The 19,934-nt window shown below is 37.7% G+C and overlaps 1 protein-coding gene across 2 annotated transcripts in view; it reads left to right on the forward strand.

Moving 5' to 3' along the window:
- The window catches only part of LIN7A (lin-7 homolog A, crumbs cell polarity complex component), a 47,205-nt gene extending 27,484 nt beyond the window's left edge, over positions 1-19,721 (forward strand). Inside the window, exons 3-6 of one of the 2 annotated variants that reach the window (XM_030960609.1) lie at positions 9,228-9,299; positions 11,647-11,856; positions 16,101-16,313; positions 17,866-19,721. In XM_030960609.1, the coding sequence (XP_030816469.1) occupies positions 9,228-9,299; positions 11,647-11,856; positions 16,101-16,313 (495 nt within the window). In that variant the 3' untranslated portion in view covers positions 17,866-19,721. The remainder of the gene's footprint in view (positions 1-9,227; positions 9,300-11,646; positions 11,857-16,100; positions 16,314-17,865) is intronic. The other variant, XM_030960610.1, reaches the window with a different exon arrangement.
- Positions 19,722-19,934: the final 213 nt, after the last annotated feature.

A 19,934-nucleotide genomic window follows, 5' to 3' on the forward strand; every position in this document is an offset into this window, starting at 1 on the left:
TTAGGGCGAGGTTGCCGATGGTAAGACATGCATTGGCTGTGGGTAGTATTTTTTGGAGTCTTCCTATTTTTCGGATGTCTTGTTCTCCGTTTAGGCTGTGAATGATGGAGCCCGAGCATTGGAAGAGTATAGCCTTGAAGAATGCGTGGGTTGAGATGTGGAAGAAGGCCAGTTCAGGGAGGTTTAGTCCGATTGTGACTATTATTAGTCCTAGTTGGCTTGAAGTGGAGAAGGCAATGATCTTTTTAAGACATAGGAAATAAACTAAATGATCTAAGTATATTTCTCTTGTTCCTCATATAAGTAGTTTTTACTTGCAAATGAAAGTCTATTTTTCCTTATACTTAAAAGGGTATTAAGCAACTTCCTACTGACTTGAGAGTGTCAGTGATGACTCCAGACAGAATTGACATTGGAGGGAAGAGGGGGCACACAGAGGTCTTGTGTATCCTGTATCCTAACAGCAACAACAGGTGTGTTTCAATTGACTCACCCAATATGCGCAGAGGATGTGACAGCGTGCATTTTTGGGTACATCTGCTACATACTTCTGCTCACACGTGAGGGAGGAAAGAGATTCTGGCCCCAGCCTGTAACCCCTGTTGGGTTGTTTCTTGGACAGACTCAGAATCATATGGCAAGAGCTCAGGGACCAGAATTTGGTCACCACAGATACTGTCAGATCAGAGTGCATACCACCGTTTTCCACACAAAAAAAAAAAAAAAGGAAAAAATTCCACTTTAACTTGAGCCTTCATGAAGTATTAGACCCTAAATTAAAATATTATACCTTTGTAGTGATTATCCTTAATTTATTTTTAACAATGTCTCAGGCCCATGCTGTTTTTTATCTACTGCCTAAGGACAGCTTAATAATGCATCAGTATTCCAATCAGTTTTTTCACTTTGGTAGAACTGACCTAGTTTCCTCCATAACCCCCATCCCCTAGAGAAGGAACATTTATATAAAATATCCTCAATGAAAATGCTAAAGCCAACATTCATAATATTTCTTACACATGGTCCAAAATTAAAACTGTCTCATCTCCTCAAGTTGTTAAACAAGACTGAATTTCATTTACAGGCTTGTGCTTTTTAATGGATTAGCATCCCTGTGGCATCATGTGGCAACATCCATGCTGTGTTACTTCATGGAAAGGGATTGATGCAACAATTGTGAAAATGATGCAAAGTTTGGTTTTGAAAATGGACACCAGTGGTTTTTCCAATGCAAACATGTAACTGCTCAAAGGGTAATGAGAGCTTATCATGTAAAAATACTCAGAATGCCAGCAACCTTGAATGACCACATTCTGTCTGATATAAATGACTCATTAATACAGACTAGTTGTCACAAAGCAGCTTTTTCAAATTCAGTTGTCAAAATTCAGTAGCTGCAAGCAACAACTTATGTAATACAGACGTGTCACAGACATTTCTTTTATGAAAAATCTTCTCTTAAGATTTTCCTGCTGAAGCTGAGAAGTTCAGCAACTAGACATAAACAATAGGTTATCTGCTTCTGTAGAATGCAACAGGTCAGTTCTGGATTGGCCCAGATTGAGTGTTTAGAGATAATAGTCAATCCAGAACTGAGCTCTCTCGGACACAGTCCGGGAGAGCAAGGTTTGTTGATTCATTCTTTACTTTCTATTCTTAAGTAGTTAGCAGCTTCTGGAAACTCTCCTTTTCTTTTTCTTTTAGTATAGTTATAATGTAGTATATATATATATCATAACATAATAAATCAAGCCTTCTGATCATGGAGCCCATCTCGTCTCTTCCTTCACCCCGAAAACCTTGTGTCCAACTGACGACACAGACGTGTCAGTGCTTCCAGTAAGAACAGTAATGTATCACGTGCCTTCCTCTCAAATGAACTTTCCAGCCATTTCAAGCTCTCTGTACTCACAGGTACATATTGACTTGTCCTGTTGACATTGACGAAAGAACTTTTGTCAGCTTGCCCTCAGGGGCAGACTGGATTATGTACAGAATATACACTGTGAGTTTGGGTGTAAGATTGCCTAATTCTGCTTCTGTTGGGATTACTCAAACACCTGTCATAGTCCTATAACAAAATGGGCTTTTGTGATTCATTTGCTCAAGCAATCTTGTTTAAGAAGAATCTAAGTTTGTTGTAAACTTGAGGTTGTGGTGTGTATACATCGCATCCATGGCGTTCTCCCACAGCCAGTGGTTTTGTGGGGATCTGTCCCTCACGAGCACTGCATTTAGACAGTTATCAAATTCTTTTTAGTCATTCAGAATAGTCCCTTCCCCATTTTTTTAAATTAACTACCAAAGATAAAAGTAGCTATTAACACAATGTTAATATTTTTTGAATCAACTAGATTGATAGGAGAGAAAATCAGCCTGCTTTCAACTGCCAAATGGAACTACTGCTCTAGACTATGGTGTATGACAGTGTTTGGTACAGTATCTTAGTAAGAGACTATAGCTCTGTATATATATATAGTTTGGAGAAAACATGCTCTTAAAGATGTAAATGTGCTTTCCCAAGCATGCTTATCACGAGATGATTTTTAAGAGGCAGAACACAGGCGCAAAACCAGAAATTCCATCTGATATTCAAGAGATACAGAATTTAACACACATTAGATATTTTCCACTTTCATTGAGCTACCACAGGTTTATGGCTGAATGGAAGCTCCACTGCTGTGGTTTTGAGCTTGAGTAAGATTTCAGATGTAAAATGTCATTACAAAAGAGGAATTAAGAAAGAGGGAATGTGGTTGGGTCAGCTGCATACCTCCTTGCTGCTAATATATATACACACTTTCAGTTGTGTTTGACATGTTTTCTTTTTTTTATGTCATCATCTGTTCAGGTGTCATCTTAGATGGATAACTAAATTTGTTTGTAAGTAATTTTGTAGAAAGGCAAATACTGTTTGAAATTTCAGAAAACCTACCATAAGGGGCAGAAATTTTAAAAACTCTTCAGTTCTGAAAAGTCTGCAGTTCAAGCAAAAATGGTGATTGGTGTAAAATATCACCAGGTAAGATTCTATGGTTTATGTTGTACAAGAGGTTACCAGAGTCTCTTCTAACCTTTCTAGCATTTAAGCCTTGCTCACTGATGTGGTCAAGCTTGATCTGAACTGGGTGCTGAAGCACAGCTCAAGGGGAGTCTGTCCAGGCATACAAACCAATGCATTCCTTTCCACAGACATAAATGTGTTGGATTAAGAATGGAAAATATAAGCAAGAGGTTATGTGTAAGGAGAAATGCCAAACAGACTGTGAAAGAGTCAAAAATTATGAAAACAAAGTAGAGTGGGAGAGATGCAGCCAATTTGTGCTGCAGGTGATACTTGCTCTCAGAAACAAGGGATTCATAGGCACCACCATGGAGAGGTTGCAGCTCTCCAGTGCACCTTCTCTCTGTAACTTCTCCCAGTCACAAGATTGGGCATTCTCCTGGCCTGCCCCAAGGGCTGGGTAATGCATAAGTGGAATGAAATGTGACTCTCCGAGCAGAAGGAGACTGAAGTCCTGCTCCAGATTTGGAGAGGAGGGGAGGAGAGAGGCCAGCAACTGTGCTGAATAAAGCATCTTCTGCTCTTCTCACTATGGTAAAAGACTGATTAAGATACTTCTTTTTGCTTGACATCTTAGAAGGGAAAAATGTTTATCATCCAGTCCAACATACGAAGGCAATTAGGAAGACAGGGATTCAGCTGGTTGATGGCAGATGCATAGTACTGAGGTGTAAGTAAATAAGAATCTCTCTTTATAGCATAGCATCAGTTCTGCAAGGATGCACACATGTACACTGTTCCATTGACATGACTACAGAAGCGCAGTGAAACCAATTATGTCTTCCTTGCTCTGGTTATTCTCATGCTAACTCTGCCTTCTGTACTGTCAGGCTCTTGTCTTCCTTCCTTGAAGGTCTTCTTCCAAAAACAGAGATACAATTCTTTTCTACACTTGAAGAAACAAAAAATATGGCAAAGGAGCTAAACCCAGATGATGCCAATATATATTTTAAACATCATTTATCGGTCTTTTTGCAGGTTTTTTCTTCATTTCACCCTTTTACCTGCTTACCTGTGATTTACCGAAGTCACTTACTTAGGTTGTGACTTCTTGAAGGAATCATTTTATGTCTTTTTATTATTATCATCCTGCAGGCCCTGTGGAAACACAGCTGATTATTACTACTTACATCTATGATCTCATGCTAAGAAACCCCTAACATTTTCGAAAAAGGTTACTTCCACACTTAGAAATTTCAGAAAACTGTATCTGGGCTTGCTACATCACAGGTCTGAATTGCAGTGTACTCTGTGTTTATGGGGGGTTTCTGAGCACCTATTCATTGCTGTAAATGATTTCTGCTTCATACCTCTGCCCTTCTGGTGTTCAGATCAGCTTGTCCTAAAGTTGAGCATCATTTTTGTAGGTACAGTTGTACTTAGAATTACATGTTTCAACAGGGGATGAATCACTAAATACCATTTACGGAAGTTAATGGAATAAAATTGTTTAATTAGATTCTGTCTTAGAGAATTCATCAGAAAAGATGCTGCATCATTCAGGTCATAAAGAGAAATACTGCTTCTGGACACCTTTACAAAACAGGCTGCTAAGTGCACTGTTTTTCCTGGACCTTCTGCGGCTTTGTGTTGACTTAAATAGCCAAGGCCTAAATAACCTGCTGCTTTGTTATGAGTCTGCATGGAGTAATTTTTGGTAAGAAGCTAGCTCCTAAAGTACCTGTAAGGCTATTCCCCTTCCTGCACTCCAGTAATCTTAAACCAGCTGCTTTGCCTCCCAGCTGAATGCGTGGGGGTGAGGCCCATCATCATAACAATAATACCTGCTGCATCTGACTCGCTGCAGCTCCTGCTGGGAGAGGTAATAAAATGTGCATTTCTCTGTGCCTGCGAGAGCTGACACAGTACAAGGAGGATTCACTTCCAAGTTCAGATTTTCTAGCTGTAATTTACCTCCCGCACTCTCTTTGTAATCTTTGAGTTGTGTGGGAGAATAACTTCAGGTTATGTCTGAGGAGACTACCTGCAGAAGCTGAAAATGTCTGAGGTCTGTATTCATGCTTTCAGGAGTATTGCTTGGTGGGAGTGTTGTATTCTGTGCTCCACAGGAAAGAGAAAACAAAGCTGAGTGTGTCTTGCTCCACAGCACGAATGAGGTCTGTGCGAACAAGCCCCTGCCTGCAGCATGCCTTTACCCAATGAACATTCAGCACACAGACACTCACAGTTTTAGTAGAAATCACTGGGGGGAGAAATGATCTGAAACATTACCGTTTACCTTCCAGCTGCAGGTTGGTGTCTTGAATCATTGACATTTCACCTGTAATTTAATTTCTATTACTAATTAATTGTGGGAGCTCTTTTCCCTAGGCACTAGACCATCAGGCTTTTATGGAGTCTGTCAGTAAATAATATTACTAAACACCCATATAGTCTTACAGACACTCAAAAAATATTTAGCTGTACATACGAAAATAGATATGCTCTTTTTCAAGTTAGTAACATATAATAACCATCTAGTTACTGTACTGGGCAGCTGGCTCTAGGTGGCCCTGCTTCAGCAAGGCAGTTGAATGAGATGACCTCCAGAGTCACTTCCATTCTCAACCAGTCTGTGATTCTGTAATATGTTAATTTTCTTTCTTCAGCTCAATCATACTATCCAATGATGTCTTTCAAAATTATTCAAGTATCAGAGTTGACAAAGATCACTGTTTTGAAATACTTCTTTAGTAAATATCCTACAGGGGAGATTTTCAAATGCTTTAAATTAAAATCTGTGCCTTTGTCTTTTTCTATACTGACTGATATTTTCTTTAAGTAAAGAAAGCTAGAGTAGATCTTGTACAGGCAGCTTAAGGATGACATCATTGGATTCAGGAGAATTGTTATATGTTAAAAATATAATCAGATCTACAGGTAATAGCAGGAATTGAAAGAAAAGATTTTTTAAATCCATTTCAATTACTTGTCACGTACAGTGGATTCAACAAGAAGCTATATTTCATACCAGGAGGATTTAAATACAAACTTAGTCAGAGAACAAAGGGATTTTCAGTTTATGTGTTCTGTGTACATAGAAGAGGGAGCAGAATGGATTTGTTGTGCTAAAGTCCTGGCTAAGGTAGTGCTGAGAACAGCATAGATAAAGGACTTAGTGTGGCTAGAGGAGAACAAACAACATTTGTTTATGGACTCCAGTGCCCTGCAAGGATGAACCCTGATTAGATGTGAACCCTACAAAGAGTTTAAGGGGCTTGGTGGAACAGGTATAATTAATCTGTGTTTGGTTGTCAAACTGACTCAGTAATAAGAAAGTTATGTGGGTGTATATGTTTTATCATTCTTAAACTCAAATTACATTCAGGATTATTTAACAGTCAAATAGGAAAATTTGATTTACAAATGCCTCAAGCAAATATTCAAGACTGGTTGCATCTGTTGCTTACAGACAGTGAGATCTGACATGCAGGACTCCTTTTCTGTAAGAACTGTGGTATAGATACCACGATCACTAATAACTCTTTGCAGAACAGCATTTTAAATCTGTTAGCATTGAGAATTTACAGATTACCCAAGGATTATGTAACACTATTGATCATATTTTTGCAGAAGTTTTTGAGCTGCTGGATTATTTTTTATCTTACTAATTCAATCACACACTCATGAGTCTGTCCTTTCACCAGTACACAAATTAGTTACCAGGATACTGGATATTAAAAAGTCTGCAGCTAGATACTGGTAAGATGCAGTCAACAGGAAGTTATATGAATTCAAACCCAATAAACAGTGAGATGAATGTATCATTATCAGCTCACCTTTGTGATTATCAAGCTTAGTCATGAATATTTAAAGAACTTTTTAATAACTGTTCTTTATATGAAATACTGTGACCTGTTTTTGAAGCAATTTAATGTCATAATAGTTCAATATTTAAATATATTCAAATATATGTCTTTAGACATTTTAGCAAGCCATAGCATTTAAAGCTGTGCAAGCAAAAACAGTATGTAGAATCTGCTGTCATGTTCTAAGATGAAGTGGAACCTGAAGAAAATAGAGCATTATCAGTGGTTCAGTACACCATGGGTTTTGAAGAAAAAACTATGTGATGACTCATTACTGCAATTACACACAATTATTCTTCTTATATAATGTAGTAATTCTTCTTATGTAATTATAAGTCCTGCAGCATAATACAATAAACACTGAACTGATCAGTGCAGTATAATGTTGAGTATGTAGGCTCAACCCATTTTTATGATGGTATCATCCAGTACTAAAACATAAGAAACCAGAAATCCTTTAGAGACTATAAAAGAGCTTTCTTTTCCCAAATGTTTACAAGTTAGGTCAAAATCCTGGTTTCTGCTGTAATCAGTGTCCATGTTCCCAATGGAAGCAAGATTTCATTTCAAACGGAGAAAGCAGGAAGATTTTCAGCATGATCCTCTTGTCTCAGTTTTCTTCATTGACCCAGGCTTTTTTGAATTCAGTTCTAGAATGATATATGTGCTGAAGTAATCAATACAAAGAATCTTTTGCTGTATTGTGGAAGTGTTTGTCATATTTTAGATCTCTGAAATGTATCGCATTTTTATCTCCTTTCCTTTCTCGCCTTTTCCTTATGTATGATACCCCAAGAAAAAAGGTTTGGCAATAAGTCATCACCAAACATATTGCTACTTAAGAGTGCTTGATTAACAGTATGTCTGTCCACCGAAATCAGAAATGAGACACAAACCTTAATTCTGTTTAAATGTTTGCAGCATAACCTTGTCAGTGTGTTAAGTTTCATATTAACAGGCTCAGTGGGGAGAGATGCATCCTTATGGTGCTGCATAACAAGTCATCAGGACAGGGCAATGGGGAACATTTGTCTATCAATGGGAAAAGCCACTGTTTGTAGGTCAGTTAAGTACTTCTCCACCAAAGTAACATTTACATTACCAAAGAGGAAAGTTTTGGCATTTCTGTTAAAGTGTCAGCAAATGAGTGAAAGATACATTTATTTTTGAAAGTACATTTGACTCTGCACTCCTCAAGGAACCTAAGGAGATTGCTGTAAAAACTAACATACTTTACCACCAACTAACATAATTTACCAGGTTCTCTCTGATGAGAAGTGGAGCCTGAGACACAGAACATATGAAACGACAAAATTTCTGATGAATTGGGTCAAGAAAATGTCCACAGTAAATCAGTAGCAAATAGCAACTTCTTTTTAAGTTTGTTGGTTTTATAAGAAAGTTAAAGAAAAGATTTGGTTTGTTTGCATTTACCTTTGTCTTCCAAAAAACTTTCTGTATGTTATATATAAATATTTTTATTTTTTAAGTTTACTTTCAAAATAACTGGCTAGTATCAAGGCTTTGGTTGTTATTTTTACTCTGAGAGTGTGACAAATCTAGAGAACAAAGGCAATGTAAGACAAAGCCTTTTCCTTTCTATTTACTGGAGATGTTTAAAATGGACAGTTAAGGACCAGGGAAGGTGGACCAAAAGTATATACTAGAAAAAGAAAATACAGAAAGTTATGTATATTGGCATTGTGATTTTATGTAATTTATGTGTATGTACAATTTCTTTTTAAAGGATAATCTTACTCATTGACCATGCCTGACCAGACCTACCAGACTGTCAACCCTTTTCACATTCCTGGTTGTGGTTGATGGAAGGTAGTACTGTCACCTTTCTCTAGAGCTATTTTTACTTCCATTCTTCAGCTGAGCAGCATTTTTCTTCTTCTGTATGCTGAGCAGCTTACATATTTTTTTAGCATCAGTTTCCTGAGTCTTTTAGTTCATAAGAAAGTTTAGAGACCAAAGAAGTCATTGTTGGAGGCTGAGGCACCACTCAAGTCAGTTCAGATCATTTGCATTCAAGTCAGTTGCCTGGAAACATGAATTTTTGAAAACATAGAACTTGGCTGGGTTTAGGAAACTACTTGCTAGAGAATGGAAGGGAGTTGTGTTGGAAGTTGTAAAGTTAAGTTTGGAAATTATTGTGAGAAACACAGATTGATGTTCTCTGTTAACTTAAGCCTGCTCAAGTTTAGCAGACACTTGATTTTGTGATTGTGTGAATACAGCATTAATGGATGTTAGTTCTTTGAGGGAAAGGGACTCTCCTGTCTGGGTTAAAATAAAGTCCTTGTTTTGCTCCTATAATTAATTTCATTTTATTTTCATGAACATTTTAGGTGTATCAATACATGCATGAAACCATAACTGTTAATGGCTGCCCCGAATTCCGAGCCAGGGCCACTGCAAAGGTAGGATACGTGCAGCTGTTGAAATACGTGTTACCAAAGTGATCTAGTAATTGACTGTGCGCGTGTGTGTTTCAGGTATTCGTGTGTACACTGTAAGAAAATTTAGACATCAGTGGCAGCCCAGAGTCTAGAACCAGTGCTACTTCCCAGGTAACAATCATAATGGAAAATTTCAACCTTTATGCTGCTTCTGTAGCTTAAGAAAAGAGAATGATTTTATGGAATATGATGCTTTTTGAAAAGTTGCTTTGCAAAAGCAAATCTACTGGTTCTTCTATAGCAGTCTGCCTGCAACAACCAATATTTTAATGGACTGGTTTCCCATACATCTCATCCAGAGAGGACACAGTTATTTGGGAGGTAGAAACTAAACAATCAAAATTCCCCTTTTAACTAATGGGAAAACTGTAGGTACTGAGTAAGTGGTAAGGATAAACAGTGACAGAAATGGCCTGATCAACATTTTATTGACTCCACAGCTAAATGTAAGCCCGGGGTTTTTTTCTGATACATTGCCTGTCTTAATAAAATACAGTTTCTTTGTCCATGTGGACCTGCCTTTCTTATATCCTAAGACAATGACAGCTCTGTTACTGCTGCTGCTGAAATGATAAGGGTTTCACACAACCATGAAAGAACCCATTCTATGTGCCAGTATGAAATATGCTCTGTATTTCATAACATGCACAAACATAGATGCTTCCAAACAAGAGGGTCCACCATGGCTTTCTTTTTCCCATTATCATTTTGCACAAAACAGTCTTTTATGTGGTATAGCAGATTCTATGCAAAATAAATTGCAAAACCCATAAATTTTTTAGAGATACTTCTTTATGGTCCCATTCCTGTGAACATAAACTCCCTGAAGTCCTAGTGGAACTAAGATCTCTTACCATTAAGTATTTATGCTCAGAGATTTTAATTTAAAGCTGTATGAGAAGAGGAAGGTTGGGAGTGTGTTACAAGATGATATAAGAGTATTTTAGGGAAGCAAGCTCTATAATAGCAGCAAATAGCCTAATATACTCTAAATTGCAGCGTATTTTCCATATTAAATAGGACTTTCTTTTCTGTAGGCCATTTTTCTTATTTTAACCTTCTAATTGAAAGTTAATGGTCAATGTAAATTTTGTAAGATCTTTCATTCTATGTGGAGAAATGTGTATATGAAATCCTGATTTGTTTACACTGCAGATAAACATAGAAATTATTGCTATGTTTTTTAGTAAATGGGGAGAAGTCCAATTAGTGTTTCCCATTCTCATTTCTTACTCATATAGAACAGCAGGTTACAGAGCATTGTTTCAATAGTGCAATATTTCCTGGTTATTTCTGGGCTGTCTGCATTTCATTCTCCTAGTGCATTCATGTCTAACATAATATGTATGCATGATGACAAGTTCTGCATGTGCAAAAACATGTAATTTGGAATGATCCATTATATCACATCATCCATTAGCTTCGATTAAGCATAAGCATTATAGGATGCTCAGAAATATTAGCGTGATGCAAAATTGTTCAAGCAGTTTGAACTACAAACACATTTTAAAAAACTATAAAATATTCTGTTAATGTTTATTTAATGATTTATTAAGACCAATAAGTAAGAAAATGCTTGTAGTGAAAAATCAAGTATAAATGTAATATTTTCGTGGATGCAAGCTTTACAGTATGTTACTTCTCTTTCTTTTTTCCCCTGGAATAAGTTAAACAATCTAGTTTTTTATAATTGATTTATGTATCTGTTATTGTCCTAAGATTTAATTTTTCCATAGAAGTTTTGACATAATTATAAAATATAAACCTCTTATTCCTGTTCCAGAAGTTACTTAGTTTGCAAGACTTCACAAAGATTATAAACTCAACTTTTAATTTAATAATATAATCTGAGGATTTAAAATAAATAATTCCATAAGTCTGAAAGCAAAGCAGAGAGTTAAAAATTCAATTCATCCACTTAATTTCAACTAGGAACACATTAGAGATTCCATTATCTTACCCGACAGGGATAAATTTTCTCCCTGTGAAAAGGCAAAGAAGAAATGCACTAATGATCATAAGGATGTACCACCACAGAGTAAGGCTTCCTGGTGCCTGCTTCTGGCACTGCTGGTAACTTTCTGTATTATCTTTGACAAGTCACCTAACTCTTTGTTCCTCTGTTTATTCCTTTATTTCAGAAACATTGGCATAGAACTTAGTTTTTAAAATATTTTCAGATAATCAGAAAATGTCATAGTAAGATCCTGAAATGTTTTCACAGGAAGGAATTCTTCCTGCAAATGAACAACAAAGTGTCTATCACTGTTACCCTTAAATAGCCAAATCAATCATTTTTTTCTTCCAGGCAACAGTTGCTGCATTTGCTGCGAGTGAAGGCCATTCACACCCGCGAGTGGTGGAGCTGCCAAAGACTGAGGAAGGCCTGGGCTTTAATGTCATGGGAGGAAAGGAACAAAATTCACCTATTTATATTTCTCGCATCATTCCTGGAGGAGTGGCAGAAAGGCATGGTGGGCTCAAGCGTGGGGACCAACTGCTTTCAGTTAATGGAGTGGTATGTGGAAATTTGATAGAGCTTTCATATTCATCTGGATTTTCATTTTTCACAGCTGTTCTAACATCATGATTTAAAATGCAGCCACACGAAACAAAAATAATTAGTTCTGTGAGAGACCTTCAGTGTGCGTTTGTGGTGCAGTGAGACAGAGCTCCACCAACAATTTTGTGCCATTATAATTTCTGTTGTAATGGAGAGTACTTGAAGAGCTTCATTTCAAATCCACACCACCTGCCTAATTTACAAGGAACCTACGTCCTTAATGATAATTGATAATTCAGCAAATTCCTCTTGCAGTAAAAGCTTAATAACAGATTGTCGTTCTTTCATTTTGTAGCCTTCAAGGCACACAGCCCTTTCCAAGCACAATGATGACACAATGGCACTTCTGTAGTCTTGTGACCTTCAAAGGCTCTCAACACATAAAATTGAAAGAAATTTGGTAAGCACATTTGGTGCTGATTTGCAGTGGAGGGTACATTCTAGATTTCTTTTAGTGATATTCATCCAGCTGTGATATCTTTGTCAGAGAAATCAGCAGTACAAATGCTCCCATACAGGGAGCATGTATGCTTGGTAAAATGGTACATTTTTTTCATGGTCATTTTTCATGTAAATCAAGCTGGAGTATTTTGTAGTAATTTCACCGTGAATGTCAACATGGAGGTAAAAAAAAAAGGGCTGTTGGACTAGAGGACACATAAGGCTCTGACTCCATGATACAGGTTAAATTCTGCCTTTACATTACTTTTTAAAAGAGTACACAAAGCAAAATGAAAGTATTGAAAAGATTAGAATACTCATTCACATAACCTTACCCTTCACTTTGTGAACGTGTAGTCTTTTTCCATGTAAACCTCCATCTGACCTTGTATTTAAATGCATCAAAGGCACAGAGTAGCAGTTTCTGAGTTCAGTCAGAAATCTAAGACTTTAAAACTTAAATTTCTTCGTTGTTGCAAGGTGAAAAACAATAAAAATGTTCTATGTTTTCATCTATTTCTCTCAATACTAGCTATTCCCTTTCTCTTGTAACAAAACATTTAGGGTAATACTTCAGACAGACTTTTTACCACTTCTTCTATCAGTTATCATGGTCTCAAAAGAGAAATACTATTTCTGAAAACTTGCTTGTACCAAATAGCAATAAGAAAGGAAAGAAAAACCCACTGAAAAGATTATTTAGTCTTCAATGAAAAGAACTAAATGGAATACTTTAGGAAGTTGGTTGTTTAAACTTTACACTGATTTAAAGTTAACCATAGATTTTTGTGGTTGTTTCTTTCAACAAGTGATTAAAAAGGTGAAAATAGTTTCAATTTTTCTAATCGATGGATGGTTCTTGAAAAATCCTTTTACTGTCAACAGTGTCTAGACAAGGACCAGAGAGGAAAGTGGTGAACATTCAGATGTCAAACTATATTGAATTTGACCCTCTTGTCACCTCTATTTTATGATTCTCCAGTCAAAAATTTGGTGTGTTCACTCTAGAATATCTATTTAGGTAATGCAGCAAAAAACACAGTACAAAATTCCCAATTGCATGTGGGCACAAGAGAAAGTTGCTTTAGAGATGCAAAAGAAGTATTTTTGTATTCAGAGTGTAAACAACAGAATTCAAAGTTTCAAGTTGCATACTTGAAACAATCACAGAATCATAGCACAGTTTGGGTTGAAAGGACCTTAAAAATGATCTTGTTCCAAGCCCCCTACCCGGGGTGGGAGCACCTACCACTAGAGCATGGTGCTCAGAACCCCATCCAAACTGACTTTGAACTTCCAGGGATGGGACATCTACAAGTTCTCTGTCAAACCTGTTCCAGGGCCTCACGACCTTCACAGTAGTGAGCAACTGTTCATAAACCAGTCTTGGGCTAAATTATCCCACACAATATAATGTGTAAAAAGGCAAAAATTATAGAAGTGATTATTTGTTGTGAACAAGCTTGAGACAGGACAAAAAATATCTAAATTTAGCATTCTTCTCTGGGACTTACTCTGTGGTTCTCTTAATTTAGGTGGAGAAAAGCAAATAATGTACAATATGTACAATAGAACAGACAGTTCAGTGGTGGGACATGAAATAAAATATCTATAACTTGTTTGTGCTCAATCACTGATGGTTATCCAACTTTATAATTAGGAACATAAAATTAGAGCTGTGTGTTCAGAATCCAGATTTGTTATCCCAGCATGACTGGGAAGAGTGTTCCTTGAGCTGTTTCGCTGCATGTTAAAAAACAGTGTTTTCTCATTATGCTGGGGATTTTTTACATACTTTTGTCCCACACCCCCTAAAAATAAAGGAAATTGAAAGCAGTAAGCCCTGCAGATGGCTCGACAAAAACACTTGCTGGTGCCTGTTGATATCTGGCAAAGATTCTGCATTTGTCAGATACCTTGTGTGAGTCAGATACAGAAAGGATGCAAAATAGATTTATAATGACTAATTTGTCAACCAAGTATTTCTGTAGGGATACCTAATAGAAATATTCTTCTTAGTCTCCCAACTTGTGGGCTAGCAGATGTTCTTTTTTGTCTTCAGGAAAGTGAATTTTTTTTCTTCTAGATTTATGGCAAGTCTGTGAACCAGGATAGAGTAATTGCTGGTATTTGCCCACACAATATCTGCAGTTCTTTCAGCTGTTCTTGTCTCTATAATGTTTTTCATCCTTCTCTTTCATGCAATCTGCCGATGCAATAATGGAAAAAGGAATAAGTGTATATAAGTATATGTAATAAAAAATAACATGTTAAGTAAATATATGCTTTCAAAAACAATTTTACCCATTAGGTGGGCAGTTTTATAGTAACATGAGTGTGTCAGATCCTTGCAATGTCCCCCACCAGCATAATCCAGTCAGCAAAGTACCTTGTAGAGGAATGACTGATACCAGCAGGAGTCCTTTGCCAGCCCAGCCTTAGAGGTTTGCAGAGGCAGAAGCATTTCAACAGCAAAACATCTCCCTTTGCCCTTTCCTTCTCCTGCTCTATTTCACTTCTGTAATACCTTGAAAACTGGAGTGCAAGCAGCAATAAAGACATTAAGAGCAAGTTTAACCATTGTATTAATAAGAGCAGAAAACTGTGGTTGTCAAGATCTGAGTGAGGTGTGTTCAGAGAGCAGGATTTATATTTAGCAGCACTATGTTTGCTGTTGGTTTTGTCCCCTCTTTGGTTATGGCTCAGAGCATTAGTCTTAATTCTGCATCGTTACCATTCAGATCAATGGGAGTTTTCCATTGACCTCGATAGCAACAAAGTCAAACCGTTCATTTCTATTTAAAAAATACTGTCTAAACTGTAAGAACAAGGCTGGGGACAACCAGGAGAGAAAACAAACAAGCATGAATTCAATGCAGTTTGCTAGGTTGTTGAATGAAGTATTAAAATACCCCATCTTATTATTCCCCCGCAGAACAATCAGAATTTCTTATTGGTGTTAATAAGAACCATCCAGCATTTTGCGAGCAAACAAATGTTTCTACTGCATGTAGCTTGGGAGGTTACAGTGCTTATTCATAGCCTGTTCTAAGTTCATGCTGTTACATGGCAAAACCAAAATGACACCACTGAATATCCTCTCATTTCCTCTGAATGTCCATGCCATGCCATTCTGACCATGATTTACAAGCAAAAAGGGAAATATAAAACAATTCTATTTGTACTCTTTCTCTCAAGACTTACATTTCCAAAATACATAAGAGTTTTAAAACACAGCAGGTAGTAAAACTTTGGTTTATTTTAAATCGGAAGAAAAAGACTTATTTTTAGATTATTTAAAACTCATGTGAAGGTCACAGATGTTCAGGCTGTTGAGGTTTTTTCTGTGCAGAGATACTTTCGGGTTTGGAATATGTCCTACGACATGTGGACAGTCGTGCACCAATAGAAAATTTTTCCCTTTTTCTTAAGGTGTGTAACAATGCATGTGCCTAAAAGGCATATGACTCCAGTCAGTCCACTTAATGGTAGAAATTGAATACTCTATTTAACAGCTGAGTCACCTCCTTGTTCTGGAAATTTACTGTTCCAAGCAACAATAGCATAGAAGATGGGGCTTGAAAATTAATACATGCCCAGCAGTGCATGTCTTACTTAATGCTTTCTTTTTAGTGGTCCCTTAAAAATTGTAAGGTGTGGAAACTGTGTAAAACTCTGCCACACTTTCCATATGAAAAAGACACAGCTCTGGATCAAAGCACTATTTTCACTATTAAATCTGTTCTCCCTGCTCGCAGAGTGTGGAAGGAGAGCACCACGAGAAGGCAGTGGAGCTGCTGAAGGCGGCCAAGGACAGCGTGAAGCTGGTGGTGCGCTACACTCCCAAGGTGCTGGAGGAGATGGAGGCTCGCTTCGAAAAGCTGAGAACAGCCCGGCGCCGGCAACAGCAGCAGCTGCTCATTCAGCAGCAGCAGCAGCAGCAAACTACACAGCAAAACCATATGTCGTAGGTGAGAGGATTCAGTGTTCTTCCCTAGAGTCCTCTGGCAGCACCCCACCTGGGCCAGCCACTCGCAGGGGTCTGTCAGGGCAGCGTCTGCTGCCAGAGCCCATCTCAGCCCCAGACAGGAGCAGGGCAGCCTCAGGCCTGGGCACCTGCCTGGGGATAGAGACAGTCTGGGACATGAGCCCACAGTGGGCCCAGTTTAGTGGCACCCCATGGCTGGGCAGGGCAGGGCTATGGGGAGATGGAGGATAGCCCTGCTGGGGCATTGCTGGGGCAGGAGATGGCAGCCCTAGTGGCTGGCATGAGGTCCTGGGCTGTGGACAGGATGGAGGGAGCCACAAGGGGGGCAGTCAGAGGCCCTTGGGGGCCTTGGAGGTACCCTTGGGGACCCAGCCAGCACATACTGCCAGGATGAGCAGAGCTCATTCTTCGGTACATTTCCACATGGTTTTTCCCAGTAAAGATGCATTTTGACAACAGGTTAAAGGCACTAGAAAATTCTGGAGCCAGTTTCCAACTGATAACCCTGAGATCAAAAGCCACTATGCACTTCTGGCTTATCTGTAAGTGAAAGGAGTCCTGGGAATGTTTTTTTTGTATTAACAACCAGAGCGTTTGTGACAAATAAGAATATGCCACCAGGTTTAGACAGTTTAAAGCATTTTCAACTAATCTGTTACAACTCTACAATGAAACCTCAAGATTTGCTGGTGGTAGGTGAAGAAAAGTCTTTGAAGCCTCTTCCTTGCCACAGGGAACACTTACTTCATTCTGGTTACTCTGCAGGGCATCTCTAAGTGCTTGCTTTTGGATACAGTTTGGTAGGAAGTATTTCCTTCACTCTTAACTGACATTCAAAATCACAATAACTTTCAAGAGGCTTGCAAGTCTCCCAGTGGTGTGTGAGGTTCAGAGGTTCTCTGTATATGCAGTTTTTCTGAAATCAGTGAGAGTTTGTGCTATGAATACATTTATAGATATGCTCCATTTGCCTAAATAAAAATCAAGTAGGAAGCATGTCCCAATGATTTAAATCCCAACCCTCATCTCATAACTGTTTGTTCCCAAAACAGTATACATGTACTAAAAGAGTCAATAAGTGACTCAGAAAGTCCCCAAATGGTCAAAATCTGAAGCTCCCAGTGATGGTTTCATCCTTATCAGTGTTGACACTGACCTCTGTTGGTATTCAGGGGAAAACACCCACCTTGTAAACACCCTGTCCTGTGACCACCAGTATTCCAGATTTGTTGGGGCAAACAAGGGCCCTGAGAATGTTTTGAATTCCACCTCAGAGCCTCTACTCAGACAAGAGGTATAAACAGTAGTATTTCATGAAGTAAGTTTGGGGTTTCTAAGTAAACTAAGGCTTTTGCAGGAGACAGACATACACATGAAGTTTTTAATTTTTTCAGTCGCCTAAATCATTTCATTAGCAAGTAAGGAATTTTTGCTGATTTTAAATTGAAAGGGAGAAGTGGCAGGCAGAGACAGCCACCAGCTTAATTCCTCAATTCTTTCTGCTTGCTCTGAGCAGTGTGTTTCTTCAATTCTAGGTTGTTCTCAAGAAAGAAGAGGCCTCAATCAAGAGTTCAGTAATCAGGCAACCAGAGCTGTACTCTAGTATTCCAGCAAAAGAAAACAACTACAGGAACATGAAACAGAATTCATCTGGAGAATGTACAGTACCAGACAAAAGTGAGTTGTAGGGAGGGCACCATCATGATAAGGCTTTTCAGCACACAGTGGTCACAGATACCTTTTGCTTCTGTGACTCTATTCCCAATGAGAACAGCATGATTGGTAAACCCTATGAAACAGTGAAGTCCAGGGCTTCCAAATAATTCTGTTTGATCTCATCTTGCACTCCTTACTCTGACAAATTTCTAGTTGGCGTTCTCTAGTCACTGAAAGTTTTGTTTAGGGAGGTTAAGATTGGCTGCTTTTGAGAGCAGGATCTTTCTCTGCAGTTATCTCCAAAAATGAAAAACATCAGTTCAGAATTTTGCCACAGACATCAAACTTGTACATCACGCTTCATAACCACTTTGTACTATATCTGGTAGAGCTGTTTTAACCTAACTCCCTGTTTATAATTTTCAGATTTCCCTCTGGAAATAGCAATTTACTATATTTATAAAGTATTCCATTTGTAGAAGCAATTGGCTTTTTACTCTTGGTGTTTCCATATATTTTATTATGCATCAACAGAGTGAGAAAGTTTTAGGTCAACTTTAATTTTATTAGTAGTAAAGTTAGGGAAGCCTAGAACTGTATTTTTAAACGTAGGTATTGCTTGTATCTATTATAGTTACTATTCAGAAATCTATAACTGGATATATTATATATTTATTCAATAAAATATATATTGTCTGAATGTACCTGTTAGAAAAGTAGGGTCTTTGCTTAGCATGTATTGCAAATGTAGTAAGCTAATGTTAGCAAAAGACCAAGCTTTGTTTGGCAGATATTACTGTGATAGAATAATTTCTGCACTTCTGTATTGTTTAATTTATTTTCCAGTCTAATGTTAATATATTTTAGAGAGGAGGAAATGTAAGTTGTTTCTTTTAGGACTCACACATTATCATTTAAATCAATTTGAAATTACAGTCTGACTTTTTTTTTTTTTAATTAAACTGAACTGGAATGTGCAAGCAAAATCTGTAAGTTCTTAAGTTTACATGTCTGCTTTTCCAAAGAAGATAGTCAAAGCTGGAAGGCCATAAATGTCATCTGCTTTCAAGAAAATAAGAAAATGGACCCTCAAATCCTTAAAAAAAAAGATCAATTTTACATGCCTTCTATGCTTCATTCGAAAAGACTTGGGGGACAAAAGGGGATTAGGGGAAAACCATACAGTCATTGCATGTTGGAAACTCCTGCTGATGTCAGTGAAAGTTCAATAATGTGCAGAATGGAATGTACAAATGGTCGGAAATAGTGTTCTGGTTATGGACTTGGAACAAAGTCAGAAACAATTCATATATCGGAGGGTCTTTTCTCAAACAGAGAGAGAAAGCTAAACAGGGTAAATTGGCAGTATCATAGCATCTGTTAGAAACCAAATGCAGGCTAGCCAACAGTCTTGACAGTGTTTGATCAGTGTAAGTAGCCATTGAAAGGAAATTACTGTATGTTAAGACCAAACAGCATGAATTCATCTAGAGAAGCCTCATTTTATACAGTGAGGTAATGATATTCAGCGACCATTGGTGACAATATCAATTAAGAGAGTGGAGCTTGAGAACTACCAGAACTGAAGATGAAATATATTGTATTGTGCTCTGCACGGTGTCTTTTTATACTTAATAAAATTGTACGTACCTATTTTAAAACTGTTCTCAAACAGGCATTGCTATTAATATTGAAAGTTTTTAAGTTGTTATTATGACTTCATATAACTGTCATGTATCTCATCAGTATGATTTGGATTACACTGGTAGCTGCATTTTCAGAGATCAAGTATTCAGGTTTAGTCAGCCCACTGTACTGCATTTTTCCAAACTGCCTCTCAACCTCCTTCCCTCCTCTTCCTCAAAAAATTTGAGTGGAATGTGCTGATTAATAAATTTCAATAATAGACTGTCATTCATATAGAGAAACATATAAAATTCATTTTCAT

Source organism: Camarhynchus parvulus, chromosome 1A (assembly GCF_901933205.1).
Source record: "Camarhynchus parvulus chromosome 1A, STF_HiC, whole genome shotgun sequence".
NCBI classification, from domain to species: domain Eukaryota; kingdom Metazoa; phylum Chordata; class Aves; order Passeriformes; family Thraupidae; genus Camarhynchus; species Camarhynchus parvulus.